The sequence below is a fragment of the Manis javanica genome, chromosome 4 (assembly GCF_040802235.1).
Source record: "Manis javanica isolate MJ-LG chromosome 4, MJ_LKY, whole genome shotgun sequence".
NCBI lineage: Eukaryota > Metazoa > Chordata > Mammalia > Pholidota > Manidae > Manis > Manis javanica.
Window position 1 is genome coordinate 114886039 of NC_133159.1, and position 24784 is coordinate 114910822.

Below are 24784 nucleotides of genomic sequence, written 5' to 3' on the forward strand. Positions count from 1 at the left end.
TCCTCTTCAAGCCTCTCGCTCGCTCAATCATGCTCCGAGGGCTATGCGAACGCTTCCGGGTCGCGGGGCGCCAGCCCCACGAGTCATGTGATTCCAAAATGGCGGCACCGCGGTAGCTTGGTCTGCGTGTGGCGTCCGAAGAGCCACGACGGTTTCTGCTCTCAGGCCTGGGGGCGGCAGCGCGCGTCTGGTCCCGGCGGTGGGCCGTATCCTTGCGTTAGGTACCGGTTCAGGGCTGGGGCTGTTGCTGTCGCATTGGGTTCCGGGGAAGTGCCGGTGACCTCGCTGCAGGCCCCCTGCGCCGGCCGCGCTCACCCGAGGAGGAGGAGCAGGACAACCTGCCTCCCAGGTCTTATGCACCTGCGGAGTACATGAGGCTTCCGGGGGCCCTGGAGGAGCTACACCTCACACCTCTGAGGGGGCTGTGGGAGTTCCACGGGTGTATTAAAAGTATTCTACGTTTGACGGCGCAAAGAAGATAGCACGGACTTTGCTTCATCCTCCAGAGGCCAGCTTCCACGCGTTTTTTCCCACTTCCTCTCAATGTTCTCTTCATATATCTGGAAATATGATCAGCGCCCCTGACGTGGTGGCTTTCACTAAAGAGGAGGAGTACGAGGAGGAGCCTTACAATGAGCCGGCCCTGCCCGAGGAATACTCGGTACCTCTCTTACCCTTCGCCAGCCAAGGGGCCAACCCATGGTCCAAACTGTCCGGGGCCAAGTTCTCCCGGGACTTCATCCTTATTTCTGAGTTCTCCGAGCAGGTGGGCCCGCAGCCATTGCTGACCATCCCCAATGATGCCAAAGTTTTTGGTACCTTTGATCTCAATTACTTCTCCTTGCGGATCATGTCTGTGGATTACCAGGCCTCCTTCGTGGGCCATCCCCCTGGTTCTGCCTACCCGAAGCTGAACTTCGTGGAGGATTCTAAGGTGGTACTGGGAGACTCGAAGGAGGGAGCCTTTGCGTACGTGCACCACCTTACCCTGTATGACCTGGAGGCCCGTGGCTTCGTGAGGCCCTTTTGCATGGCTTATATCTCCGCCGACCAGCACAAAATCATGCAGCAGTTCCAGGAGCTTTCAGCTGAATTTTCTAAAGCTTCTGAGTGCTTGAAGACAGGCAACAGGAAGGCATTTGCTGGAGAACTTGAAAAAAAACTAAAAGACTTGGATTACACCAGGACAGTGCTGCACACTGAAACTGAGATCCAGAAGAAAGCCAATGACAAAGGCTTTTACTCTTCTCAGGCAATTGAGAAAGCCAACGAACTTGCTAGCGTAGAGAAATCCATCATTGAACATCAAGATCTCCTGAAGCAGATCCGTTCATACCCTCACAGGAAGCTGAAAGGGTCTAATTTGTGTTCTGGGGAGATGGAGCCCACCCAGGATCAGGCTGACCAGGCAGCCAGTACTTCTAACCCTGATGAATGTGCTGACACTGACCTTTACACCTGCAGACCTGCCTACACCCCAAAACTCATTAAAGCAAAGTCTGCCAAGTGTTTTGACAAGAAATTGAAAACCCTGGAAGAGCTCTGTGACACTGAGTGTTTCACCCAGACCCTGGCTCAGCTCAGCCACATTGAGCACATGTTCAGAGGAGATCTGTGCTACCTCCTTACCAGCCAGATTGACAGAGCACTCCTAAAGCAACAGTACATAACAAACTTCCTCTTTGAAGACTTTGTGGAGGTTGATGACAGGGTGGTAGAAAAACAAGAGAGCATACCTACTAAGCCCAGTCAAGGCAGGCCACCATCCAGGTCTCTGGAACAATGTCCGATTCCTCAAGTGTTAATCAGCTTTGGCTCTTACAAGTCCAGTGTAGAGTCTGTGGTAATCAAGATGGAGCAGGAACTTGGAGATGAGGAGTGCAAGGAAGTAGAGGTGACAGAATTGAGCAGTTTTGACCCCCAGGAAAACTTGGACTACCTGGATATGGATATGAAAGGGAGTATTAGCAGTGGTGAAAGCATAGAAGTTTTAGGCACAGAGAAGTCCACCTCTGTGCTATCCAAGTCTTACAGCCAGGCCAGTCTTACCATGCCATTGAGCCCCCAGGTGGTCCGGAGCAAAGCTGTCAGCCACAGGACAATCAGTGAGGACAGTATTGAAGTCCTCAGCACCTGTCCCTCTGAGGCCCTCATCCCTGATGACTTTAAGGCCAGCTACCCAACTGCCATTAATGAAGAAGAATCATATGCAGATGATAGTGAGGGAGCCATTCACTTCCAGGCAAGCATCAGTCCACTGGAGCTGGGTGAAATGGAGGAGGGCAGCTTAGAAAATACCCCACCCCAAACAGACTCCTCCTGCTGCATTGGGAAGGAGAGTGACAGTCTGCAGGTGCCACTCTCCATTCCAGCCCACACGTTCTTTGATGAGGATGGAGTGGTGAGCATCCCTCCACAGCGCTACAGGCAGAAGGACCAGGGGTTCCATGTGGAGTTTGCAGTGGAAAGCACCCACCCTTCTTCCAGAGACAATAGTTCTGAAGGCTTCCCTGCTTACGCTTACAAACTGGACCCGAGCCACCTGCTGGCCAACCGAGATGTCAGTAAGACCAGCCTGGACAACAGCTCAGACACCACCAGCTATGTAAGCAGTGTAGCCTCCACCAGCTCGGACAGGACTCCCTTGTCTGCTCATTCTGCTGGCCCCTCTTCCGAGAGACATAAAAAGAGGGCTGGCCAGAATGCCTTAAAATTCATCCGCCAGTACCCCTTTGCCCACCCAGCCATCTACTCCCTGCTTAGCGGGAGGACACTCGTGGTCCTGGGGGAGGACGAGTCCATAGTCAGGAAGCTCGTGACAGCGCTCTCCATCTTTGTCCCCAACTATAGCCGTTACGCCAAACCCGTGAAGCACTGGGCCTCCTCCCCTTTGCACATTATGGATTTTCAGAAGTGGAAGCTTATTGGCCTGCAGAGGTAACTGGTGGTGGGGAAGGGCCCTGTCCAGTTCAAGATGAGGCTTCTAATGTACATCCCTCTGGGTGAGGTCAGTAAGTTGGTGTGGTGGACCCAGAATCAGGAGACCTGGCTTCAGACTGGGCCTACCAACTCACTGTTCCTTCTGTCAAATCATTGCCTTTCTCTGACCTTCTGGTTTCTTGTTGATCACCTGAGGGGGTTGCAGTTTCTAAGTGGTTGCCAACCATGGTCTGCAACCTGGTGGGTAAAGAATTATTTGAGAAAATTTCAAATCACAGATTCCTGGGCGCCACCCTTAAAAATTCAGTTGGTCTGGGTTAAGACATGGAATTTATCTGGTGTACAGCAAAGTTTGAGAATTTCTAGATCTCTGGTCTTTGCTGATTCTGAAATTTATACTGTGGTGTAAATGACTAAAGAGAGATTGGCACACCATATTGGAAGGGCAATAGGAGTTTCTTCCACTCTGCATTCAGCAACTGTGTTCTAATTTTCTGACTTTCCCTCTCTGTAGGTTCCTGATAGCAGTAAGGCCTCTGTCTCCCGAGTCTGTTGTGTTTGGTCTTAGGGAAGTCACCTGGACCTCTCACCCTTACTGCAGTAGGCTTTTCCTGAGGTCATGGTAGTGGGATTCAAGCAAGTCCTCTTCCACTTCACGACTTGACTCACTGGCCATACTGGCAGGTGCAGGGCCGCCATCTAGAGTTATCTGAGTAAGGCCACTGCTCTGAAAGGATTCCTAGTCCAGGTGAGGAGGCACACAGGTGACCAGAACCTGCCATACAGGGCATGAGAGTTCCAACAGTGGGAGCATCATGCATTCTAAGTTCACAGAGGGAGCAATACAGTCACACTTGGGAAGTGAGAGAGACCTACCTACCTACCTGGAGAAGGTCCAGGATCTTTGCCTTGAGTGGCCCAGAGGGTGGGATTGCCGGTGTGGAGGAAGAGTGAGGACGTGGAACTTGGTGTGACATGCCTGAGACACCCAGACGAGGCCTGTTCTGTAGGTATTGGAGGAACCCACCAGTCCAGCTCTTGCTTAGGGATGCAGGAGTTGAGGCTTGGGGAGGTGGATGACTGCACCAGGTGTCCTTGCAGGCTTTGCTCCTCCTGTCCCTCTGCTGATGCCGCTCCTGCTCTAGAGTTTAACCAGTCTGTCCTGGGAAGGGAAGGGCCAGTCAGGGATTGTGTTTTGCTACTGGTCTCAGTAGAATGGTAGCTGAGTATCCCTCACATGCACACATCTGTTCTCTGACTCCCCTTGTCCCAACCTTTGACCTTTCACTTGCTTACCTCAAAAGGTAGGGACTCTTAATATACACATCTGTCTATCGGGATGAGTTGGCTTCCCCAGGACCAGGCTCAGGACGGTGTCGCCCCTCCCGAGGCTCCCCCTAGCATCCCTTAGAGTGTGCTGGAATGGCAGAAGGGCTTCATCTCACGGCAGCGCCCCTCACCTGGGCCCCTGACTGGCATGCCGTGTTGAGAAGGAGTCTAAGGCTCAGGCTGTGCTGCGCTGGAAAGCCTGCCGTGATTGATTGCTTCTGTCTGGGTGCAGGAAAGGGCACTGGCAGCTGGGCAATGATTTGGCACCCTGGAGTGGGGGTGGGGGTGTGTGTGAGGTGGTCTGAGCCCTGCCTGGGCCAGCCCTACCACTGTTCATTACAATGGGCACCTGGGCAGGGCACTCCTCCACACAAGGCTTGTTCCCCCTGAGAAAATGAGTGGGTTGGATCACTGATCATTTGCCGAATATTGATTGAGGGCTGCTCAGTGCCAGGACTAGAAGGTGAGTCAGCCATGGCGCATCCTGTGGCTGGGTGAGCACGGCCTCTGTGGAGGCACCTCAGTCCAGCCCAGCTCTGTCTCCGCTCTGTCAGCCTGACCTCTCTGAGGCTGTTTCCACCTGTAGATAGCTGACCAGACCTGTGTGTGAGGGCAGATACGGGAGGGCCTGTTGCCCCTGGTGTGTTCCTGAGTGTGAGCACTCCTCCAGTACCCTGGCAGGGGTGTGGAGAGGCTTCAGGAAGGCAGGCCAGGGTAGCGGGGCTGAGTGGCCCTCACCAGCCAGACCTCAAAGCCTTTCAGCATCCCTCTGAGAGGGAAGAAGCCCATCCTAACTGAGCAAGGGACGTTTGAGACCTTTGCAAAGAATTCCAAATAGGACAGCGCCTGACTACTTGTCCTGTTACTCTCCTCAAACCTCCTGAGCATACACAGGTGTTGGGAACTGGGAACATTACCTCCAGAAGGTCCTGCTCCGGCATGAGGTATGAGGGCCTTGTTCCCAAGACACTGGAGGGTCAGCTGAGGGGCCAGAAACGGAGTGGAGACTAGATTTGCTCCACTTGAGTTGTCCTGGGAGGTGAGGAGCAGATACAAAGATACGATACAGAAGTGTCCTGAGGTGGAAAGCCGGGAGTTGCAGTCTCTGGCAGTTAGGGAGGCAGTGGGAGTGTGAGCTCGGGTCCCGGTGCTGCATTACTAGCTGTGTGGTTGCGGACTCATTACCTCCTCATTCATCCAGCAGAGCTTGTCAAACAAATCCGCGAGCGGGCCTTCAGGTGGCCACTGTGCGGAGCAGAAGGAAAGGTTAATAGGAGAGTGTGAGGCCCTGGAGCCTCTTCCCATGTTGTCTGGCCTCCTGACGAGAGACTTTGATGAGGAGGAGGAGTTAGAAGAAGCAGCATCTTCTAAGAGTGGTGCCGCTGTAGCGGGTGTTAGGGCCGCCCCAGGGTGGGGCTGGGCCTGGGCCAGGGCGTTTAGTGAGAGTGGAAGGCAGGAAGATGGGGTGAGGCCTGGCCATGCTGCTGGGGCAGAGCCTTAGGGCCGGGACATCCCAAACTCGAAGAGGCACTTGGCCCGCCTGTGGCCTGGCCTCCCTGGGATGCGGTCCAGAGCCCACTGCTCTCCTGGGTCTCAGGATGCAAGGCCTGTGAAGCTGGCTCTCTGCTTTCCCACCACTGACCCTGCTCCTGCTGTGGTCTGGAATACCTTCCGCAGCTCCCAGAGCCCACTTTGCTGGCAAGGCCCAATTTGGAGGCCACTCCTACAGGACCTTCCTGGCCCCGGGCTTCTTCTGTGGGTGCTGAGCCCATGCCACCCTTCACTCAGTGTGCTGTATGTGTCTTTGCTTCCCAGTCAGACCAGGCTCATTTATTGTCTGCATAGCCCCCAGATCACTGCCTGGTAAATAGTAGATACACAGTTACTGGCTATTAACTATACAAAGAGATAACCATGCCCAGGAAGGAAAAAAATGTTAGGATGTTACCTTGGTCCCAAGTAACTGTCAGTCCTTTTTACACAACATCTTCAGTGTAACACAAGCCGTAAATTCCAGAGACATGTCAGTCTGTGAAATCTCTAGTCAGCCAGCCATTTGCCAGACTGCACGGCAGCCCTGGCCTTTCTGAGAAAGAGGATTAAGGGTTTTAAAGAGCCACTTACTGAGACTGACCACTCCATCCTCCTTTCCTCACTGAACAAACCCTGCCTGCCTGCCTGCCTCTGATGTGTGTGCCTGGTACTGGACAGTGGGGGCAGGAGGCCAAATCGGATACAGTTCTGGGTCAGCAGAAGCTGCTGTCAAGCAGGAGAGACCAGTCACCACACTGGCCAGGGCTAGGCTGATCTGAGGGCCAGGCACTCCCTAAGCACAACTCCATCGGTCTGCAGTGACCCCATGAGGTAGGAACTGTTCTCTCTGTCTCACAGGGGAGGCTCAGAGGAAGAAAGAGGAAGAAGACAGGGCAAGAAAGAGGAGCAGAGGAGGAGATGGGAGATGGCTGGGTAAGGTTTGAATGTATAAGCCAAGTACAATAGGGAGGCAAGAGTATTCCAGGCTGGGTAAACAGGGCCCTGACCTTGAGGCCTCCCCGAAAGCTTGGCATGGCTGCAAGGGGGAGTCACCCGGGAAGTAACAGGTCATGCAGGGCCTTGTGGGCCACATCAGGGCACTTGAACTTGGTGGTGAGGATGGCGAGGAGCCCTTGGAAGATGATGATGATGTTTGGTTTCCAGACATAGCCAGTGAGTGTTGGCCTGAAAACAGGAAGGCCCTCTCCAAGCTTTTCCTCTGTAGTCTTTTCCCTTGCCCTTCCTCCTGACCTGGGCCTGTGTGTTTCAGAGTGGCGTCCCCTGCCAGTGCTGGCACCCTCCACGCCCTGGGCCGCTACAGCCGCTACGTGAGTGTCCTGGATCTGGATAACAAAACCCTGCGCTGCCCCCTCTACAGAGGCACCCTCGTGCCCCAGCTGGCAGACCACCGCACGCAGATCAGGCGGGGCAGCACCTACTACCTGCATGTCCAGAGCATGCTCACCCAGCTCTGCTCCAAGGCCTTCCTCTACGCTTTCTGCCACCACCTGCACCTACCTGCCCATGACAGGGAGACAGACAGAGTGGTTGCCAGCCGCCAGGCAAGCTTCCTGAAGCTGAGCCTGGGTCTGGTGAGTGAAGATGTTAAGGTTGTCCAGTACCTGGCTGAGCTGTTGAAGCTGCACTATACGCAAGAGTCTCCTGGAACCAGCCACCCCACACTCAGGTTTGACTATGTGCCCAGCTTTTTGTACAAAATCTGAGGTCCCAGCCACTGTGACCAAGGCCTTTGACTCAGGGTACAGGGAGGGGAGGGATTGGCATGACCAGCAGTCCTCTGAGCTGTTCAGACTTCTAATGTTGTCGGTGGGAAGGAAACCAAGGTAGCAGCTGTGGCTCCAGGCAACTTGTGAGCTGGATTTGGGTGGGGGGTGGCCTGGCTCTCACTGAGGACATCTGTAAGGACAGTAACAGGGCTCTTAGCTTCCTGGGGAGGAGTGCCCTGGGGTTGGGAGTGGGTCACTTGGCTTCCTGAGGACTGGTAGCGGGGCAGAAGAAAACCACCAGTTCCTCAATGGGTGAGATGAGGGGCATGAGGGTAAAGTCTGGCTGGGGGGAGCATGCTGGCCACATTCAGCTCTGCCAAGCACTCGAGTGGCAGAATCAAGAGAAGCAGCCTGTTAACTGGAGTGACTGGTTGGAAAACAGTACCACAGAACATCCTTTGCCCCATTCAGACCCTAGCTGGCCCATCCTTGGCCTCTATGGCCTGTCATCCCCAGGGGCCCCTGAAGGAGTGAGAAGGTGGGAAAGAAGCTCAGCTGTGGCTGGAGTGGAAAGTATATGATCACCGGGCCCCACAGCTGCAGGGAGAGCAAGCAGCCCATCCTGGCCATGCGTCCCTGCCCTTGGATGGGTCTGGGGACTCACTTCCTTGGTTAGTAGGAGTGACTGAAGTCATCACTAGTCTTCAGTTGTGAGAACTGCTTTCAGAGGTGGAGAGCCTGGGAGATGGGCAGGGCTAGGGTGCCACGAGGCCATCACCACTGTGCAAGTGAAGTGCCAGCAGACTCTGTGGGGCCCAGCCCGTCAGCTCTGTCCTCCTGGGGAAGGTCTGCAGACATGCAGGAGCTCGGCAGAGGTCATACCCCATCCTTCACCATGGCAAACCTTTGCAACCACTTCGCTACCTCTTGCAGGTCTGTGGGCATCTGAGCTCTGTTGGGTTGGCTCATCTGGGTGGGCACCCAGCTGGTGATAGGGTGTGGGAGGGTCCCTCCTGGGAGGAGGAAGGCCTCCTGCTGTGGCTGCCTCAGAGGCTGTGCAGCCTGGAATGTGCACACCTCACCACCACTCACTTCCCACCCCGTCTCCTCACCTAACTCCCACTCCTAGTTCCCCTAAGAATGTTCCTTTCCCTCCATGAGTCTCCCCAAGTATGCTCCCCCACTGAGTACCCCCTTCACGTAAGGAGAGGATCCATCATTCCCGCACCCCTCATTCACCCACTATGATCTGAGGCTCCTTCCACACTTGGAACTGGCATGCAAATAGAGGGCTTCTTGCAACCTTGAAGATTTTTAAAAAATTTTTTTATTAAGGTATGATTGATATACACTCTTATGAAGGTTTCACATAAAAAACAATGTGGTTACTACATTTACCCATATTATCAAGTCCCCACCCATACCCCAATGCAGTCACTGTCTGTCAGTGCATCAAGTTGCCAGAGATCCACTATGTGCCTTCTCTGTGATACACTGTTCTTCCCATGATACCCCACACCATGTGTACTAAGCATAATACCCCTCAGTCCCCTTCTCCCTCCCTCCCCACCTTCCCTTCCACACCCCTCCCCTTTGATAACCCATGGTTCATTCTTGGAGTCTCCGAGTCTGCTGCTATTTTGTTTCTTCAGTTTTGCTTCATTGTTATACTCCACAAATGAGGGCAATCATTTGGCATTTGTCTTTCTCCACCTGGCTTATTTCACTGAGCATAATGTCCTCCAGCTCCATCCATGTTGCTAGAAATGGTAGGATTTCTTTCTTTCTTATGGCTGGATAGTATTCCATTGTATATATGTACCACATCTTCTTTATCCATTCATCTACTGATGGACACTTAGGTTGCTTCCATATCGTGGCTATTGTAAAAAGTGCTGCGATAAACATAGGGGTGCATATGTCTTTTTGAATCTGAGAAGTTGTATTCTTTGGGTATATTCCAAGGTGTGGGATTCCAGGGTCAAATGGTATTTCTATTGCTAGTTATTTGAGGAATCTCGATATTGCTTTCCACAATGGTTGAACTAGCTTACATTCCCACCATCAGTGTAGGAGGGTTCCCCTTTCTCCGCATCCTTGCCAACATTTGTTGTTATTAGTCTTTTCAATGCTAGCCATCCTTACTGGTGTGAGATGATACCTAATTGTGGTTTTAATTTGCATTTCCCTGATGATTAGTGATGTAGAGCATCTTTTCATGTGTCTGTTGGCCATCTGAATTTCTTCTTTGGAGAACTGTCTCTTCATATCCTCTGCCCATTTGTTAATCGGGTTATTTGCTTTTTGGGTGTTGAGGGGTGTAAGTTCTTTATATATTTTGGATGTTAAACCCTTGTCGGATATGTCATTTACAAATATATTCTCCCATACTGTAGGATGCCTTTTTGTTTTGTTGATGATATCCTTTGCCGTACAAAAACTTTTTAGTTTGATGTAGTCCCATGAGTTCATTTTTGCTTTTGTTTCCCTTTCTCGAGGAGATGGGTTCAGGAAGAAGTTGCTCATGCTTATGTTCAGGAGATGTTTGCCTATGTTGTCTTCTAGAGTTTTATGGTTTCATGACTTAAATTCAAGTCTTTACTCCATTTTGAGTTTACCTTTGTGTGTGGGGTTAAACAATAATCCAGTTTCACTCTCTTGCATGTAGCTGTCCAGTTTTGCCAACACCAGCTATTGAAGAGACTGTCATTTGTCATTTCCCCATTCTTTGTCCATGGCTCCTTTATCATGTATTGATTGACCATATCTGGTTGGGTTTATATCAGAGCTCTCTAGTCTGTTTCATTGGTCTATGGGTCTGTTCTTGTGCCAGTACCAAATTGTCATGATTACTGTGGCTTTGTTGTAGAGCTTGAAGTTGGGGAGCGTAATTCCCCCTGCTTTATTCTTCCTTCTCAGGATTGCTTTGGCTGTTCGAGGTCTTTTGTGGTTCCATATGAATTTGAGAATGATTTTCTCTAGTTCATTGAAGAATGCTGTTGGTATTTTAATAGGAATTGCATTGAATCTGTAGATTGCTTTAGGCAGGATGGCAATTTTGACAGCATTAATTCTTCCTATCCATGAGCATGGGATGTGTTTCCATTTATTGGTATCTTCTTTAATTTCTCTCATGAGTATCTTGTAGTTTTCAGAGTATAGGTCTTTCACTTCCTTGGTTAGGTTTATTCCTAGGTATTTTATTCTTTTTGATGCAATTGTGAATGGAATTGTTTTCCTGATTTCTCTCGCTGCTAGTTCATTGTTAGTGTATAGGAAAGCAACAGATTTCTGTGTATTAATTTTGTATCCTGCACCTTTGCTGAATTCAGATATTAGATCTAGTAGTTTTGGAGTGGATTCCTTAGGGTTTTTTATGTACAATATCATGTCATCTGCAAACAGGGACAGTTTAACTTCTTCCTTGCCAATCTGGATGCCTTTTATTTCTTTGTGTTGTCTGATTGCTGTGGCTAGGCCCTCCAGTACTATGTTGAATAGAAGTGGGAAGAGTGGGCATCCTTGTCTTGTTCCCAATCTTAAAGGAAAACCTTTCAACTTCTTGCTGTTAAGTATAATGTTGGCTGTGGGTTTGTCATATATGGCCTTTATTATGTTGAGGTACTTGCCCTCTATGCCCATTTTGTTGAGAGTTTTTATCATAAACAGATGTTGAATTTTGTCAAATGCTTTTTCAGCATCTATGGAGATGATCATGTTGGTTTTGTCCTTTTTGTTGATGTGGTGGATGATGTTGATGGATTTTTGAATGTTGTACCATCCTTGCATCCCTGGAATAAATCCTACTTGATCATGATGGATGATCTTTTTGATGTATTTTTGAATTCAGTTTGCTAATATTTTGTTGAGTATTTTTGCATCTATGTTCATCAAGGATATTGGTCTGTAATTTTCTTTTTTTGTGGTGTCTTTGCCTGGTTTTGGTATTAGAGTGATGCTGGCCTCATAGAATTAGTTTGGAAGTATTCCCTCCTCTTCTATTTTTTGGAAAACTTTAAGGAGAATGGGTATTAGGTCTTCACTAAATGTTTGATAAAATTCAGTGGTGAAGCCATCTGGTCCAGGCATTTTGTTCTTAGGTAGATTTTTAATTACCAGTTCAATTTCGTTGCTGGTAATTGGTCTATTCAGATTTTCTGTTTCTTCCTTGGTCACCTTTGGAAGGTTGTATTTTTCTAGAAAGTTGTCCATTTCTTCTAGGTTATCCAGTCTGTTAGCATATAATTTTTCATAGTATTCTCTAAGAATTCTTTGTGTTTCTATGGTGTCCTTAGTGATTTTTCCTTTCTCATTTCTGATTCTGTTTATTTGTGTAGACTCTCTTTTTTTCTTGATAAGTCTGGCTAGGGGTTTATCTATTTTGTTTATTTTCTCGAAGAACCAGCTCTTACTTTCATTGATTCTTTCTATTGTTTTATTCTCTATTTTATTTATTTCTGCCCTAATCTTTATTATGTCCCTTCTTTCTACTGACTTTGGGCCTTGTTTGTTGTTCTTTTTCTAGTTTCATTAATTGTGAGTTTAGACTGCGCATATGGGATTGTTCTTCTTTCTTGAGGTCAGCCTGTATTGCAATATACTTTCCTCTTAGCACAGCCTTTGCTGTATCCCACAGATTTTGTGGTGTTGAATTATTGTTTTCATTTGTCTTCATTTATTGCTTGATCTCTGTTTTTATTTGGTCATTGATCCATTGGTAATTTAGGAGCATGTTGTGAAGCCTTGTGTTTGTGGGATTTTTCATTTTCTTTGCTTAATTTATTTCTAGTTTCATACCTTTGTGATCTGAGAAACTGGTTGGTACAATTTCAATCTTTTTGAATTTACTGAGGCTCTTTTTGTGGCCTAGTATATGATCTATTCTTGAGAATGTGTATTCTGTTGCTTTTGGGTGGAAAGTTCTGTAGATGTCCATTAGGTCCATCTGTTCTATTGTGTTGTTCAGTGCCTCTGTCTCCTTACTTATCTTCTGTCTGGTTGATCTGTCCTTTGGAGTGAGTGGAGTGTTGAAGTCTCCTAGAATGAATGCATTGCATTCTATTTCCTGCTTTAATTCTGATAGTATTTGTTTCACATATGTGGGTGCTCCTGTGTTGGGAGCATAGATATTTATAATGGTTATATCCTCTTGTTGGATTGACTCCTTTATCATTATGTAATGTCCTTCTTTGTCTCTTGTTACTTTCTGTGATTTGAAATCTATTTTGTCTGATACAAGTACTGCAACTCCTTCTTTTTTCTCTCTGTTAGTTGCATGAAATATATTTTTCCATCCCTTCACTTTTAGTCTGTGTATGTCTTTGGGTCTAAAGTGAGTGTCTTGTAGGCAGCATATAGATGGGTTGTGCTTTTTAATTCATTCAGTGACTCTGTGTCTTTTGATTGGTACATTCAGTCCATTTACATTTAGGGTGATTATCGATAGGTATGTACTTATTGCCATTGCAGGCTTTCGATTCGTGGTTTCCAACCGTTGAAGGTTAATTTCCTTACTATCTAAGAGTCTAACTTAACTCAGTTAATATGCTGTTACAAACACAATCTAAAGGTTCTTTTCTTTTTCTCCTTTTTCTTCCTCCTCCACTCTTTATATATTAGGTATCATACTGTATTCTTCGTCTATCCCTTTATTGACTTTGGGGATAGTTAATTTAATTTTGCATTTGCTTAGTAATTAGCTGTTCTACTTTCTTTACTGTGGTTTTATTTCCTCTGGTGACAGCTATTAAACCTTAGGAACACTTCCATCTATACCAGTCCCTGCAAAATAGACTGTAGAGATGGTTTGTGGGAGGTAAATTCTCTGAGCTTTTGCTTATCTGGAAATTGTTTAATCCCTCCTTCAAATTTAAATGATAATCTCGCCGGATAAAGTAATCTTGGTTCCAGGCCCTTCTGCTTCATTGCATTAAACACATTATGCCACTCCCTTCTGGCCTGTAAGGTTTCTGCTGGGAAATCTGATGTTAGCCTGATGGGTTTTCCTTTGTATGTGATATTATTTCTCTCTCTGGCGCTTTTAATAGTCTGTCCTTATCCTTGATCTTTGCCAGTTTTATTACTATATGTCTTGGTGTTGTCTTCCTTGGGTCCCTTGTGTTGGGAGATCTGTGGATCTCCATGGCTGAGAGAGTATCTCCTTCCCCAGATTGGGGAAGTTTTCAGCAACTACCTCCTCAAAGATACTTTCTATCCCTTTCTCTCTCTCTCCTTCTTCTGGTATCCCTGTAATGTGAATGTTGTTCCGTTTAGATTGGTCACACAGTTCTCTCAATATTCTTTCATTCTTAGAGATCCTTTTTTCTCTCTGTGCCTCAGCTTCTTTGTATTCCTCTTCTCTAGTTTCTATTTCATTTATTTTCTCCTCCACCATATCCAGCCTGCTTTTAATACCCTCCATTGTGCTCTTCAACGATTGGATCTCCAACCAGCATTCATTCCTGAGTTCTTGGATATCTTTCCGTACCTCCATTAGGATGTTGATGATTTTTATTTTGAACTCCCTTTCAGGAAGAGTCATAAGGTCCATGTCATTTAAATCTTTCTCTGGAGTTATATTAATTTTACTCTGGACCAGGTTCCTTTGACGTTTCATATTTGCATATGGCACCCTCTAGTGTCCAGAAGCTCTACTTTGGAGCTGCTCAGCCCCTCGGTGGAGCAGGGGAGCAGTATTGGTGCCTGAGGGGAGGAAAGAGCTGTTTCCTGCTTCCTGGCTGCTGTCCCTGTCTCCACTGCCTGAGCCAGTGGGTCGAGAACACAGGTATAACCTTTTGTCCCAGAGCAGCCGGATATGGATCCCTGCTTTCCACAAGCAGCTGGAATTTCAGTCTCTCCAGGAATTCTGCATGTATTAGCTTTCTAGTCCTGTAATCATGTATCATGAAAGCACCATGAAATGTAGGTTTGTGTTCCCAGAGCAGATCTCCAGAGCTAGGTATTCAGCAGTCCCAGGCCTCCACTCCCTCCCTGCTCCATTTCTCTTCCTCCCGCCGGTGAACTGAGGTGGGGGAGGGGCTCGGGTCCTGCGGAGCCACAGCTCTGGTACGTTACCCCGTTCGGTGAGGTCTGCTCTTTTCTGCAGGTGTGTGCAGTCTGACTCCGTCCTCTTTCCTGTTGCTTTCTCAGGATTAGTTGCACCAACTATATTTTCTAATTGTATACAGTTTTAGGAGGATCTTTTGTCTCTCCTCTCATGCCGCCATCCTTAATCCTCCCTCTATTTTGCAACCTTGAAGATTTTTAATGTATTTTTGTTATGGCTGTTCTTTCCCCTAAGTAAGATGACTTAGTATTACTGATTTTAATTTTGTTCCAGGAAAATTGTGATAAAACAGACCCAAGCAAGCAAGAAGTGGTTGCTCCTAAGCACACATGTATGTGCACCTATCGGCACCATGTTCCATGTAGTTGGGGTCATGCTGTTGAGACCTGGTCTACCCATCAGCTTTGTGGCACACCTTTGAGGTCAGGCATGGGAGGCAGAAAGCCCTGCTGACCTAGGAGGGTTTGTGACCACTCCTGTGGTCCCTCCCTTGGGCAGGTCCTCTGCACAAGGATATGGCATGTTGGCCTCTAGCAATTGTTGTCTGGCCAGAGTCCCCATTTGCATCAAGAGGTATGACTTTGCTTCTGAGGCTGTGATGGGTAGCCTTTTGTGATGGATGGTGCCTGCACTCATGGGTTTCCTTTGCACCTGTGCCTGCTGGACGTGTTGACACACAGAAGAGTAACCAGGATGTCTCGGCCAGTTTTAAATGTGAAGTGTGTCTCTGCATGTGGGGAGGGCTGCACGGAAGCCTGTTTCTTCTGTTGGCTCGCCTCCCTCATGTTCAAGATGCTGCTTGTGTTCTAACTCTAGTTTCTAACTCTAGTGGCTGGCTAACTGCTCTCTACTTATGCCTCCAGGAACATGACCTTAGGACATTTGATCTCCAAGGGAGGAAAGGTCTATGGGGTCCCAGGGACAGGGATGCGTGATTCTGGCACAGTGCTGCTATTCCTGTTCCTGTTCCACACCAACCTGTGTTAACACTGATTAGGGCAGGTCAGTCACCCTTGGACTTCTGGAAGCCAAAGCCACGCCTTACCATTGTCAGAAGTAGGCAGTCCTGGGGAGGTTGTTTGCTCAGAAGCTCTGCCTCAGGGGTGACAGCTCAGGGCCTCTGGCCTCCCAGCCAGAGACCAGGAGGGGGTGAGCAGAACAGCTGTCCCACGGGGCCCATCACAGGAAGGGCAATGGGGAGTGTGTCACTTGAGTCAATTCTTCATGAAGAAGTAAAGTTGGCTTCACTGAACTAGTGGTTAAACTCCAGGACTTAAATTTTGGTTAAAATCTGACTTTTCAGTGTGGCAATTTTAAAGGACTGCTTGATGCCAAGTATGTTTCTTTTCAAAGGGATCCTACAGTGGTACTAGGACTGAGCCACTCCGGGCAGAGCCAGTTGCTGAGCCTGAGAGGCTGCCCCCCACCCCCTACCCCTTTGGAGAGTGGGAACCTATGAGAAGTCATGTCTGTAAATCTTAATGGTGGGGAGCCCTCTTCAGTGAGGCAAATCTCTTCAAGAGTTTTCATTTTAGGTTTTTCTCTAGTAATAAGTCAATAAGCTTCAATAAACCATTTTTTTTGGTATCATCAATCTACAATTACATGAGGAACATTATGTTTACTAGACTCCCCCCATCACCAAGTTCCCCCCACGTACCCCATTGCAGTCACTGTCCATCAGCGTAGTAAGATGCTGTAGAATCACTACCTGTCCTCTCCGTGCTAAACAGCCTTCCCCATGCCCCCCGCATAATGCATGTTAATCTTAATGCCCCCTTTCTTCTCCCCCCTTCTCCCTACCTTCCCACCCGTCCTCCCCGGTCCCTTTCCCTTTGGTAACTGTTAGTCCATTCTTGGGTTCTGTGAGTCTGCTGCTGTTTTTTCTTTGTTCTTACATTCCACAGATGAGTGAAATCATTTGATACTTGTCTTTCTCCGCCTGGTCAATAAAACATTTTTAAAAACACTTTCCAGAAAATAGAGGTGTCAGTGCCCCTTATTACTTTTTAAGGCCCATCACTTTGGAGGCCGGGCAGTAAAACACCTGAGGTTTTCTCTATCACCCCCAGCCCCTTAAAGCGGTTGGGCTAGGAAACCTGAGCAGACTGGCAGTTACACAGTGGTGACTTCCGGAAGCCCTGCTTAGACATGAGCAAAGGCTTCATAGTGCTTCAGGCGCTCTGGTCAGTGTGCTGTCCACTGCCTCACCGTTCCCCTAGGGACTGTGCTCCTCCAGTGGGGTCTTTGGGTTTAGAAGTTGGGACTTTGCCATAATTTTCTGCAATGGCTGCAGTTACACATTGTACCAGAATTTGGAAGTGAACCGTAATAGCTCACCTGTCATTTTCCATCTACCTTTTAACTTCCTTGTTGCTACATTCAAAGTATAGTAGATTTCAATCCCAAACAAACAGTAAATCCCATTTCAAATCCCAAATCTACTGGCCTAAGAAGGCCAGTACATTCTACCCCAAGCACCAGGGTCACTGCACTTCAGTGACGTGTTTCTGGAAGCTAGGAGTGGTCTTGGTGATCTTGCATGCAAACTGCCCACCAACTTGTGCCAGGGCTGGCTGCATGCCCCACACCCAGGCCTGATGCTGCATGGCAGGCCAGCTGCCCATGAGTCTGCTCAGCTGGTGGGGGATGCACCGCTGGGCAGGTTTGGATGGCCTTCAGAGGAACTGATTCCTCAAGCCAGCAATCAGGTTTTACTTCCTGTCTCCCTAGAAAGTTCAGAAGAAAGTGCCTTGGTACTAGAAGCAAACCAGCCAGCTTTCTGGCCTTTGCCCAATACTGTGGTAGAAAGTGATAAAACTGGAATGAACCTTTCAAAGGTATATGGTATGAACAGCTGCCAACAGGAAAAAGCACCAGATTCCTACTGCTGGCTGGAAGCACAGCCAGTCTCAGCTGATAAGGTTTGAGCCCTTCTCTCCTTAGATCACTGACTTAATCTGGCCCTGTCTATTAAGGTCTAGCTATGGCCATAGGGAGGAAGTGGGGGTGGAGAGGGGGCTGGAATGAGCACCTGGCAGTGAATTAACCTGCTGGTATGGGGCCCTGGCTTCCTGGGAGTGACTATTCAGCTCCTAAGTGGAGGCTAAAACAGGGCTCTTAGAGATTTTCCTTTTTCCTCAGTTGGAGAGGATTCAAGCCCCTGAATGTAAGACTTTTGGCAGAATAGCTCCCAAATGGAAGGCAGTGGGGTGGAAACCCCACCCCTGCTGGAGTAAATGCCACCAGGTGTTCAATCCCAGGGGCACCTTGCAGGTAGGAGCCCAGTATGGCTAACACTGGCTGATCGGGTTAAATAAATGCTACCTTTAAGGTTGCAGTGAAAGGTACAGTCTGAGGAATTCATGTTAGTTATCTTTTGGAAAGCTGTTTTGTTACTGCATGTTCCTCTGTCCCTGTGTGTGAATGTGAGTCCTACCACCACATGAGCTGCGGTCATTGTTACAATGGCTGACACGAGAGAACGGTGGACATGTGCGTGACAGCAGCTCCTAGAGGCAGCTGCACTGGGGTTTAACCAGAGAAAATGCCAGACAAATAGTATGAAGTACACTTTTTAAGAAATTAATTTATTTGAGTTTGGATATTTTTGAAATATAAAAATTGGTTGTATTTTTTAAAGCTCTAATTCTTGTAGACATTCTGTGGTTAAAAATTTGTGCTTATTAAAAATGGTCACCTATGTTTTGCACTTCAGCTTTGTGAAAAATAAAATTTCTTTGGGAAGGGGAAATTTGGTTTCCTGATTCCAGGAGGGAGCTGGGTCTGTCACGTAGGGCAGGAGAGCCCCTGTGGGACGGGACTGAGCTGCCGAGGCTCTCCCGCCACCCAAGGCTGGAGCCGAGGGGGACCCTCCCACATCCTTGGTGCTGCCTTGTATAGACTTGTCTAACTTACAATTCTGATTGAAGACACATAGCAGAAGCTTCAGGATAATTCCCTTTCCAGCTGCAATGGGCATAATTCAGTTCTTTGGCATCCCTTTGGTAACAAAATACCTAGAATAGGCAGTGAGACGGGAAGCCCAGTAGTTTTGAGAAGGCTGAGTAAATTTACTAGAACCTTTCCAATAGTTTGCCTTATACCACTGTCTAAATGAATTAAGGTTAAATGGTATTTCATTTTCCAAAAATAACTACATATATAGCTGTGAGAAAATGAGGATCAAATTTAACTCCTCGATAACTCAAGAATTACTAACACAATTTTGATTTGTGAATATGAGAAAAATCCAAAAAGAAACTCCCTCAGGGAGCACAATGTAGCTGACCAGGTCAGACCTCATTTGGGACATCTCTTCTGTCTCTCCTCAGAAGGGCACTGGGTCCTGGGCAGTCCGGCGCTCCCCTCCTGGGGTGGGTGTGCTGGGGCAGGTGTGAGCTGGCAGCCCTTCTAAAAGTCAGGCAGGCCGGGCAGAGGGAAGAGAGATGCAAAGCTCTCCACTTCCTCCCTGAGGGCCCTCATGGCCTCTTGGTGCTTCTCACCCCCTGCTACTTTCTCCTTAAACTCCTTCAGGGTGGCCTTGACACCAACGTCGTTCTGGATCTGTAGAGTCAGTTCTATCCCTGTGCCAACAGAAAGGAGAGTCGGCTCTGGGCTAGCCACTCAGCCGGCCTTCCGGGCACACCGAGGCCCTGCTGCCAAAATGCCGCCAGCAGCTGGGGGCATGACAGCTGTTGGTATTGATGTTCACCTCAGAAGTGATCTCAAATGCACCCCTCCTTGGACAGGACACGTTTATAAGCCTCTCAAACCAGATGATTTGCTAAAGTGATTTTGCTGTCTCCTGTCCCCAGCACTTGGCCTCGACACAGAAGTGTCCTTCAGTGACTGGGTCTCAGTGGTCAGTCACAGTTGGAAGCTCCATGCACATAGTCCAATGCCGCAAACATCCACACCTTTATCCTTACCTCTGTGAACAAATTGGGCTACTTTTTGGAAGTCTTTTTCCAAAAGTCCTCGGGATGTCAGTGCAGGGGTCCCCAGACGCAGTCCACTGGGCTGCAGTGCACTTCTGTCACCTTCAAGATAAAGAGGGTCTGTCTCGGGGTCATACTGCACTCAGCGCTGACTGCTGTGCGTGTTAAAGGGGCACTTGGGCAAAGAGCTGGCCTGCTGACGGTGGTTCCATATAGCTCCTGACAGCTAGGTTCCATGCTAGAGGTGGAGCAAAGACACAGGAGGCAGCTGCCCCTTTGGGGGCTCTATTTTAAATGCTGAGAAAGTTGCCTTCTGTGATGGGCCCACTCCCAAAAGTGGGGCTAGCATCTGTTGGGGAAGAGATGCGTTGCCCAGGTTACATTTACAACCCGCTGAGAAATCTAGCCTGTTTTCCAGAGGCCCGCTTCCCTCATCCTTAGCCTTAGCACCTCAGAGCACTCACTTCCCCTCTGCCTATCCCTGTCCCTGGTGGGGTTGCAGCTGCATCACAAGGAGCAGGTGGGAGAGAGCCAGGGTTTTGCTCCCCTCCCACGTGGTCTGTCTGTCCCCCCAAATCACTTAATAGCTATCTCCAGAATCAAATTACCATTAGCTCTAACTTTGGCCAGAAGAGATGCAAATGGGGGAGGTATGGAAGAGAAGACCAGGGAGGAGACTCACCTGGGCAGGTGTTCTTGTTGCAGGCAATAGAACAGGCTTCTAGCACCTTCTCAGCTCTGCCACCATCAGTGCCTTTGGATCGGAGATCCACGAGGATTAAATGGTTGTCAGAACCACCTGGAAACAAGTTGGACAGGTAGGAATGCAGAAGGCCGATTCCTGTCCAGTGAAGGAATCACCTCCTAAGAAACGAGGGTGGGGATGGAGGCTACAGCAAATGGGATAAGGAAGGTGCACACTCCTTGTCCGGAAGGCTTTTAATCACCTAGGGAAAAGATGCCCCAGAGCCTAGGAGTCTGAAAGAAGGCACAGAATAGTTTAAATGGGATGCAGTGGTGGAGAGGAGGGCTGTGAGGCTGTGGGGCAGCAGCCAGAGGCTGCCATGGCCCAACATGGCAGGTACTGGAGCAAGACCTGGAAGCTTGTCCACTTGATCAGTGCCATTTGTGGCTTGTTTTCTTGAAAAAAACCACTTGGCAATCTCCCACATGTCATTGAAGTCCACCTCCAAGGCTCCCTCTAAGGCAGCACCAGAGTAGCAGGTGGTTCAATCTACAGTAGAGGTTGGGTAACTACTCCATTTGCCAAGCACACATCAGGTGTCAGACACTGCTGGCCTGTGGCACATTTTATCCCTAATCCCATGGGGTTGGCCAGTGTTATCAAAGTCATAAGAATATCAAGGCTACAAGGACTTTCTGGAACTGGCCCAAAGCCACCCAGGAGTCTCCAAGCACCTGATCTTCCCATTTTGAACTCTCATTAATCCCGGGTCCCTGACTTGGGCAACAACTTCAAAGATGCGGGTGAAGTAACTCAACACTTAGCTGTGGACAAAACCCAACACTTAGCTGTGGACCCCACAGCCCAGAGCTTAAGTCACAGCCCACCCCCAGACTTACTGGCTCTATGGCTTTAGGCAGCTCGACACTTTGGAACCCCAGATGCCATTTGTAAAGTCAGACCAGTAATTCCTAAGGCTGTTGTGAGGTCTAAGTAAGGTACTGTATATAGCACTTTGCCACCGCCAGGCACAAAGCAGGTGCTCACGAGCTCTGGCCACTGTGATCACTGTGTCCTCGTGAGCTGCTTCGGCTGCTGCATCGTGGGTGCGGAGCAGAGGGAACTAGGTGAGGGTGGGCCAGCAAAGCAGAGGCTCCGCTCCCGAGCCTCCCTGGGGGGCTGCAGGCAGTGCAGGACTGCTCTGAGGCCTAACTCCTTGGATGCCAAATGTGGTTCCCAGACCAGTGTCACCTGGGAGCTGGTTGGACCCAGACACCAATCCAGACCTGCAGAGTTAGAACCTTAATGGGGTGCCTGCAGGATCATGTGCACATACAAGTTTGAAAAAAAGGCCTAAGGGACCAGTTCACATCCTAGGACTTTCTTACTGGCAGATGCGGAGGATGGAGGAGAGAGGAAAGAAAGGAAGTGAAGTGACACAGGAAGCAGGTGTCCCAGGACTTGGGAGAAGGTGGATTTGCCCCAGCTCTGCCCACCAACACAAAGTCTAGGGGTGTGGTGGGGGAACTCCTCATCCCGGGCCTGTGAACCCTCCAAAGGGCAGTGGGCAGGGAGTCCAAGGATACCAGGACCCACCTCCCAAACCACCCCATACACGAGGCCTTGTGAGTGGGCAAATAAAGCTGCCTGTCCTAGGGGGAACAGTAGGCTGCCTGGAAGAAAATGTCCTACCCGTGTGAGGCTGCAGGGCCTGAAGTGGATGGCACCCCTGAGCGGGCCTCCCCAGGAAGCCCATCTTGGGGTCATTCAGCACCACTGTCTTTGGTATTAAAGCAAACACAGATACAGCAAACACCCCTTGGACTCCCAGTGGGAGGGCCTGATGCACTCAGGGATGAGTGGAGACTCTCTGAGGGACAGTGCAGCATTGCTGTAGAGGGTGCTGCGTCCTGCCTGGTTCAAATCCAGGTTCTGCCTCCTCCGCCCCCCAGCCCCACCGTAAGACACTGGTACTTAATCTCTCAGCTGAGCCTCAGGTACTCCTTCCTCAAAAGCCATTCTGAGGACTTGTGGTCACACATGCCAGGTGACAAATGGCAGCTGCTATCACCATCACCATGGCCCCTTCAGGGAGGCAGATGGCATCTGTAAGGAGGGTGAGGCTGCCAGGGGCACAAAGACTCCTATGGAGGTATTATGCTCACCCCCAGCTGCAGGCACACCCTTCGGGCCACACCCTGACTGATGGCCTGGGGCATGAGGCTTAGTACCACCACAGGGAGCAGGGGCACCTCCCCAGGGCCAGCAGGAGCCGCCCAACCCTTCTTTTGGTACCTGTCACCACTTTGTAGCCCAGCTCCATCAAGGTCTCAGCCAGAGCCTTGCAGTTGGCCACCACCTGGTGCTGATAAACTCTGAATTCTGGAGTCATGGCTTGCTTCAGGGCCACAGCAACCCCTGGCGGGAAGACTGGGGTCAGGAAGACAGGGTAGATTCCAAAGACGGACTGTGAGTCAAAAAACACCCCATGACTTCACTCAGGCATCCTTGGTTTTCAACATCGCTGAATGGGTGGATTGCAGGCCCTCCTTGACAAATGATGTGTATTTCTAACCCTACAATTACCTGGCTAAACCTCCAGACCTCTTCTCTTTGAGGACGTGCTTTTGAGGTGGCCTTTCTCCAGGCATGGAAATTTCACACTAATAAGATCACCACAGAAAAGCTGTTCCTAAGCAAGTCCAGGCTCTGCCACCTCCGCTCCCCAGTCTTTTTAAATGCAGTATGTGAAAACAGTAACTCAGCTGCCCCCAATGCTTTGCTTTGTTGCCAAACATGCAGATCTTCCTGATCAGAGTCCAGGTGAGGGGCAGGCCTGCTCCACCCTGCACATCTAGACTGTACCTTGTGTAATCCATGGGGCTGCTCTGGGGGTACAGCATGGAGGAGAATGCAAGACCCTGAGGCAGGGCATGGAAGTCTCCACTCAGTGTTTGTGGAAGTGACTGGAAAAGGCCCAGAATGCCCATCATCCGAGAATCAAAGGAACTGTGGGTGCTAACCTTGCAGGTGTGAAGGGAGAATGTGAAAACACCCCTGTGGACACCCCTTTGCTATGCCTATAATTCACCACTCACTGCTTTCCCCACTTCCTACTTTAGAAACACTAGTGCTTCTCTTGAAAGAGAAGTTACCCTTTGTCCTGGGCTCCTCTACCAATTACTTTGTCCCAAAGACAGCTGAATAACTAAGATCATCACAGACTTTCTAAGCCACGTGTACAGAGAAGGAGTAAGTCAATGACAGCTTGCCAGGTGATCATGGAATCAGATCCAGAAGTTACTGGTGTGGCCGCAAGGTCAACGGGGCAAAAGTCAGACCCTTTAGTCTCCACCTGGACAGGAGATCAAAGGTCAGGGAGAGACTGGTATTCTTGAAGGGCTGGATATGAATCCCACATGCCCTTTGCTCTGCATTTCTCTGATTGTCAAATTCCCCTGTGGCTAGCCAAAGAGACTGTGCACACTTAAGAGAACCTGGTAGATTCAGCTTTGCCCAGGGCTGGCCATCTGTGTAAGGTGGCCATCACTCCCTTTTGTTCTTGCCTCACACCAATCACCCATTTCCCTTTTCTTCCTTGTTAGCATCTCCTAGACAAGATGTTCCTCTAGTTCCCCCTAGCATGCAAGTCAGGTGGGATGGGAATCGGGCCACAGGATGAGCAAAACTGGGAGAACCGCAAACTGCACAGGGTGAAGGTGCACCCCCAAATGTCACCTAGGGCTCTGGGTTGGGTTTGGTGATACTTTACCAGCAATAGCGTGGTTGTGGGGACCTCCTTGCAGGCCTGGGAACACGGCAGAGTTGATGAGTGATTCCAGGTTGTACAGAGTCTCTTTGCCAGTCTTGGGATCCATGCTGCGCACTCCTGGATGCAGGAAACATCACAGTGGGAATGTGTGCTGGACTGCCCCTCTGGTTTCTCCCTGCCTGACTCACATCCAGACTGGCTATGAGGCACTACGCACAGCCTGGCCGCCACTCCTGGAGGCGAGATCTGGTCATGATGCAGCAGAGCAGAGGGGCCCCTGATCCGTTGGGAGGCAGACCACCCTCTCATACATGAAATGAGACGATGACAATTTCCCTCCATTGAGATTGTAACAAAGAATATGCCTTGGGCACATTTCTTCAAAGTGTGCAAGAGAGCGGTCTTCCAAGCTAACTATGTTGAAGGAGATGAAACTCATTTGGCTATGATGTATGCAATTATGTAATAACAATGGCTGTAACAAGCGGGTTCCTCTGCCAGAAAGTTAATACTCAGTCATCGTAACTACTATTGTCTCTACAGAGCTTTTAGGAAGCCAGGAACTGCTGTAAGTACTTTATGTAAATCATGGAATCCTTACAGCGGTAGCCCAGAGGGAAAGGTACTAATTACTATCCCCAGCCTGGAGGTCGGGCAGTAATGCACAGAAAGCTGCACAACTAGCCCAAGATCATACAGCATGTCAATGGCAGAGCTGGGATTCGCACAGGCTGGCTACATCAGACAAAACACAACAACACACAATGGGAAGAAACAAACACCTCTCAGGCA

At 49.1% G+C, this 24784-nt stretch overlaps 2 protein-coding genes across 7 annotated transcripts in view; one reads left to right on the forward strand and one right to left on the reverse strand.

Moving 5' to 3' along the window:
* Window positions 1-18349, forward strand: SMCR8 (SMCR8-C9orf72 complex subunit). The gene is made up of 2 exons (XM_017657804.3): window positions 1-2937; window positions 7073-18349. The coding sequence occupies exons 1-2, from the start codon at window positions 569-571 to the stop codon at window positions 7524-7526; spliced, it is 2823 nt and encodes a 940-aa protein (XP_017513293.2). The 5' UTR covers window positions 1-568; the 3' UTR covers window positions 7527-18349.
* The window catches only part of SHMT1 (serine hydroxymethyltransferase 1), a 26413-nt gene continuing 19793 nt past the window's right edge, over window positions 18165-24784 (reverse strand). For 3 of the 6 annotated variants that reach the window (XM_037019497.2, XM_017657810.3, XM_017657805.2), the window contains exons 8-12: window positions 23993-24109; window positions 22516-22650; window positions 20218-20334; window positions 19527-19655; window positions 18165-19181 (exon numbers count right to left, since the gene is read on the reverse strand). In XM_037019497.2, coding sequence (XP_036875392.1) covers window positions 19009-19181; window positions 19527-19655; window positions 20218-20334; window positions 22516-22650; window positions 23993-24109 — 671 coding nt within the window. In that variant the 3' untranslated portion in view covers window positions 18165-19008. The remainder of the gene's footprint in view (window positions 19182-19526; window positions 19656-20217; window positions 20335-22515; window positions 22651-23992; window positions 24110-24784) is intronic. The other 3 variants (XM_017657808.2, XM_017657806.2, XM_017657807.2) reach the window with 3 other exon arrangements.

Coding starts and splice junctions, on each gene's coding strand:
- SMCR8 (XM_017657804.3), top strand. CDS start 569: ATGATCAGCGCCCCTGACGTGGTGGCTTTCACTAAAGAGGAGGAGTAC. Junction 2,938..7,072: donor AAGCTTATTGGCCTGCAGAG/GTAACTGGTGGT, acceptor TGTGTGTTTCAG/AGTGGCGTCCCCTGCCAGTG.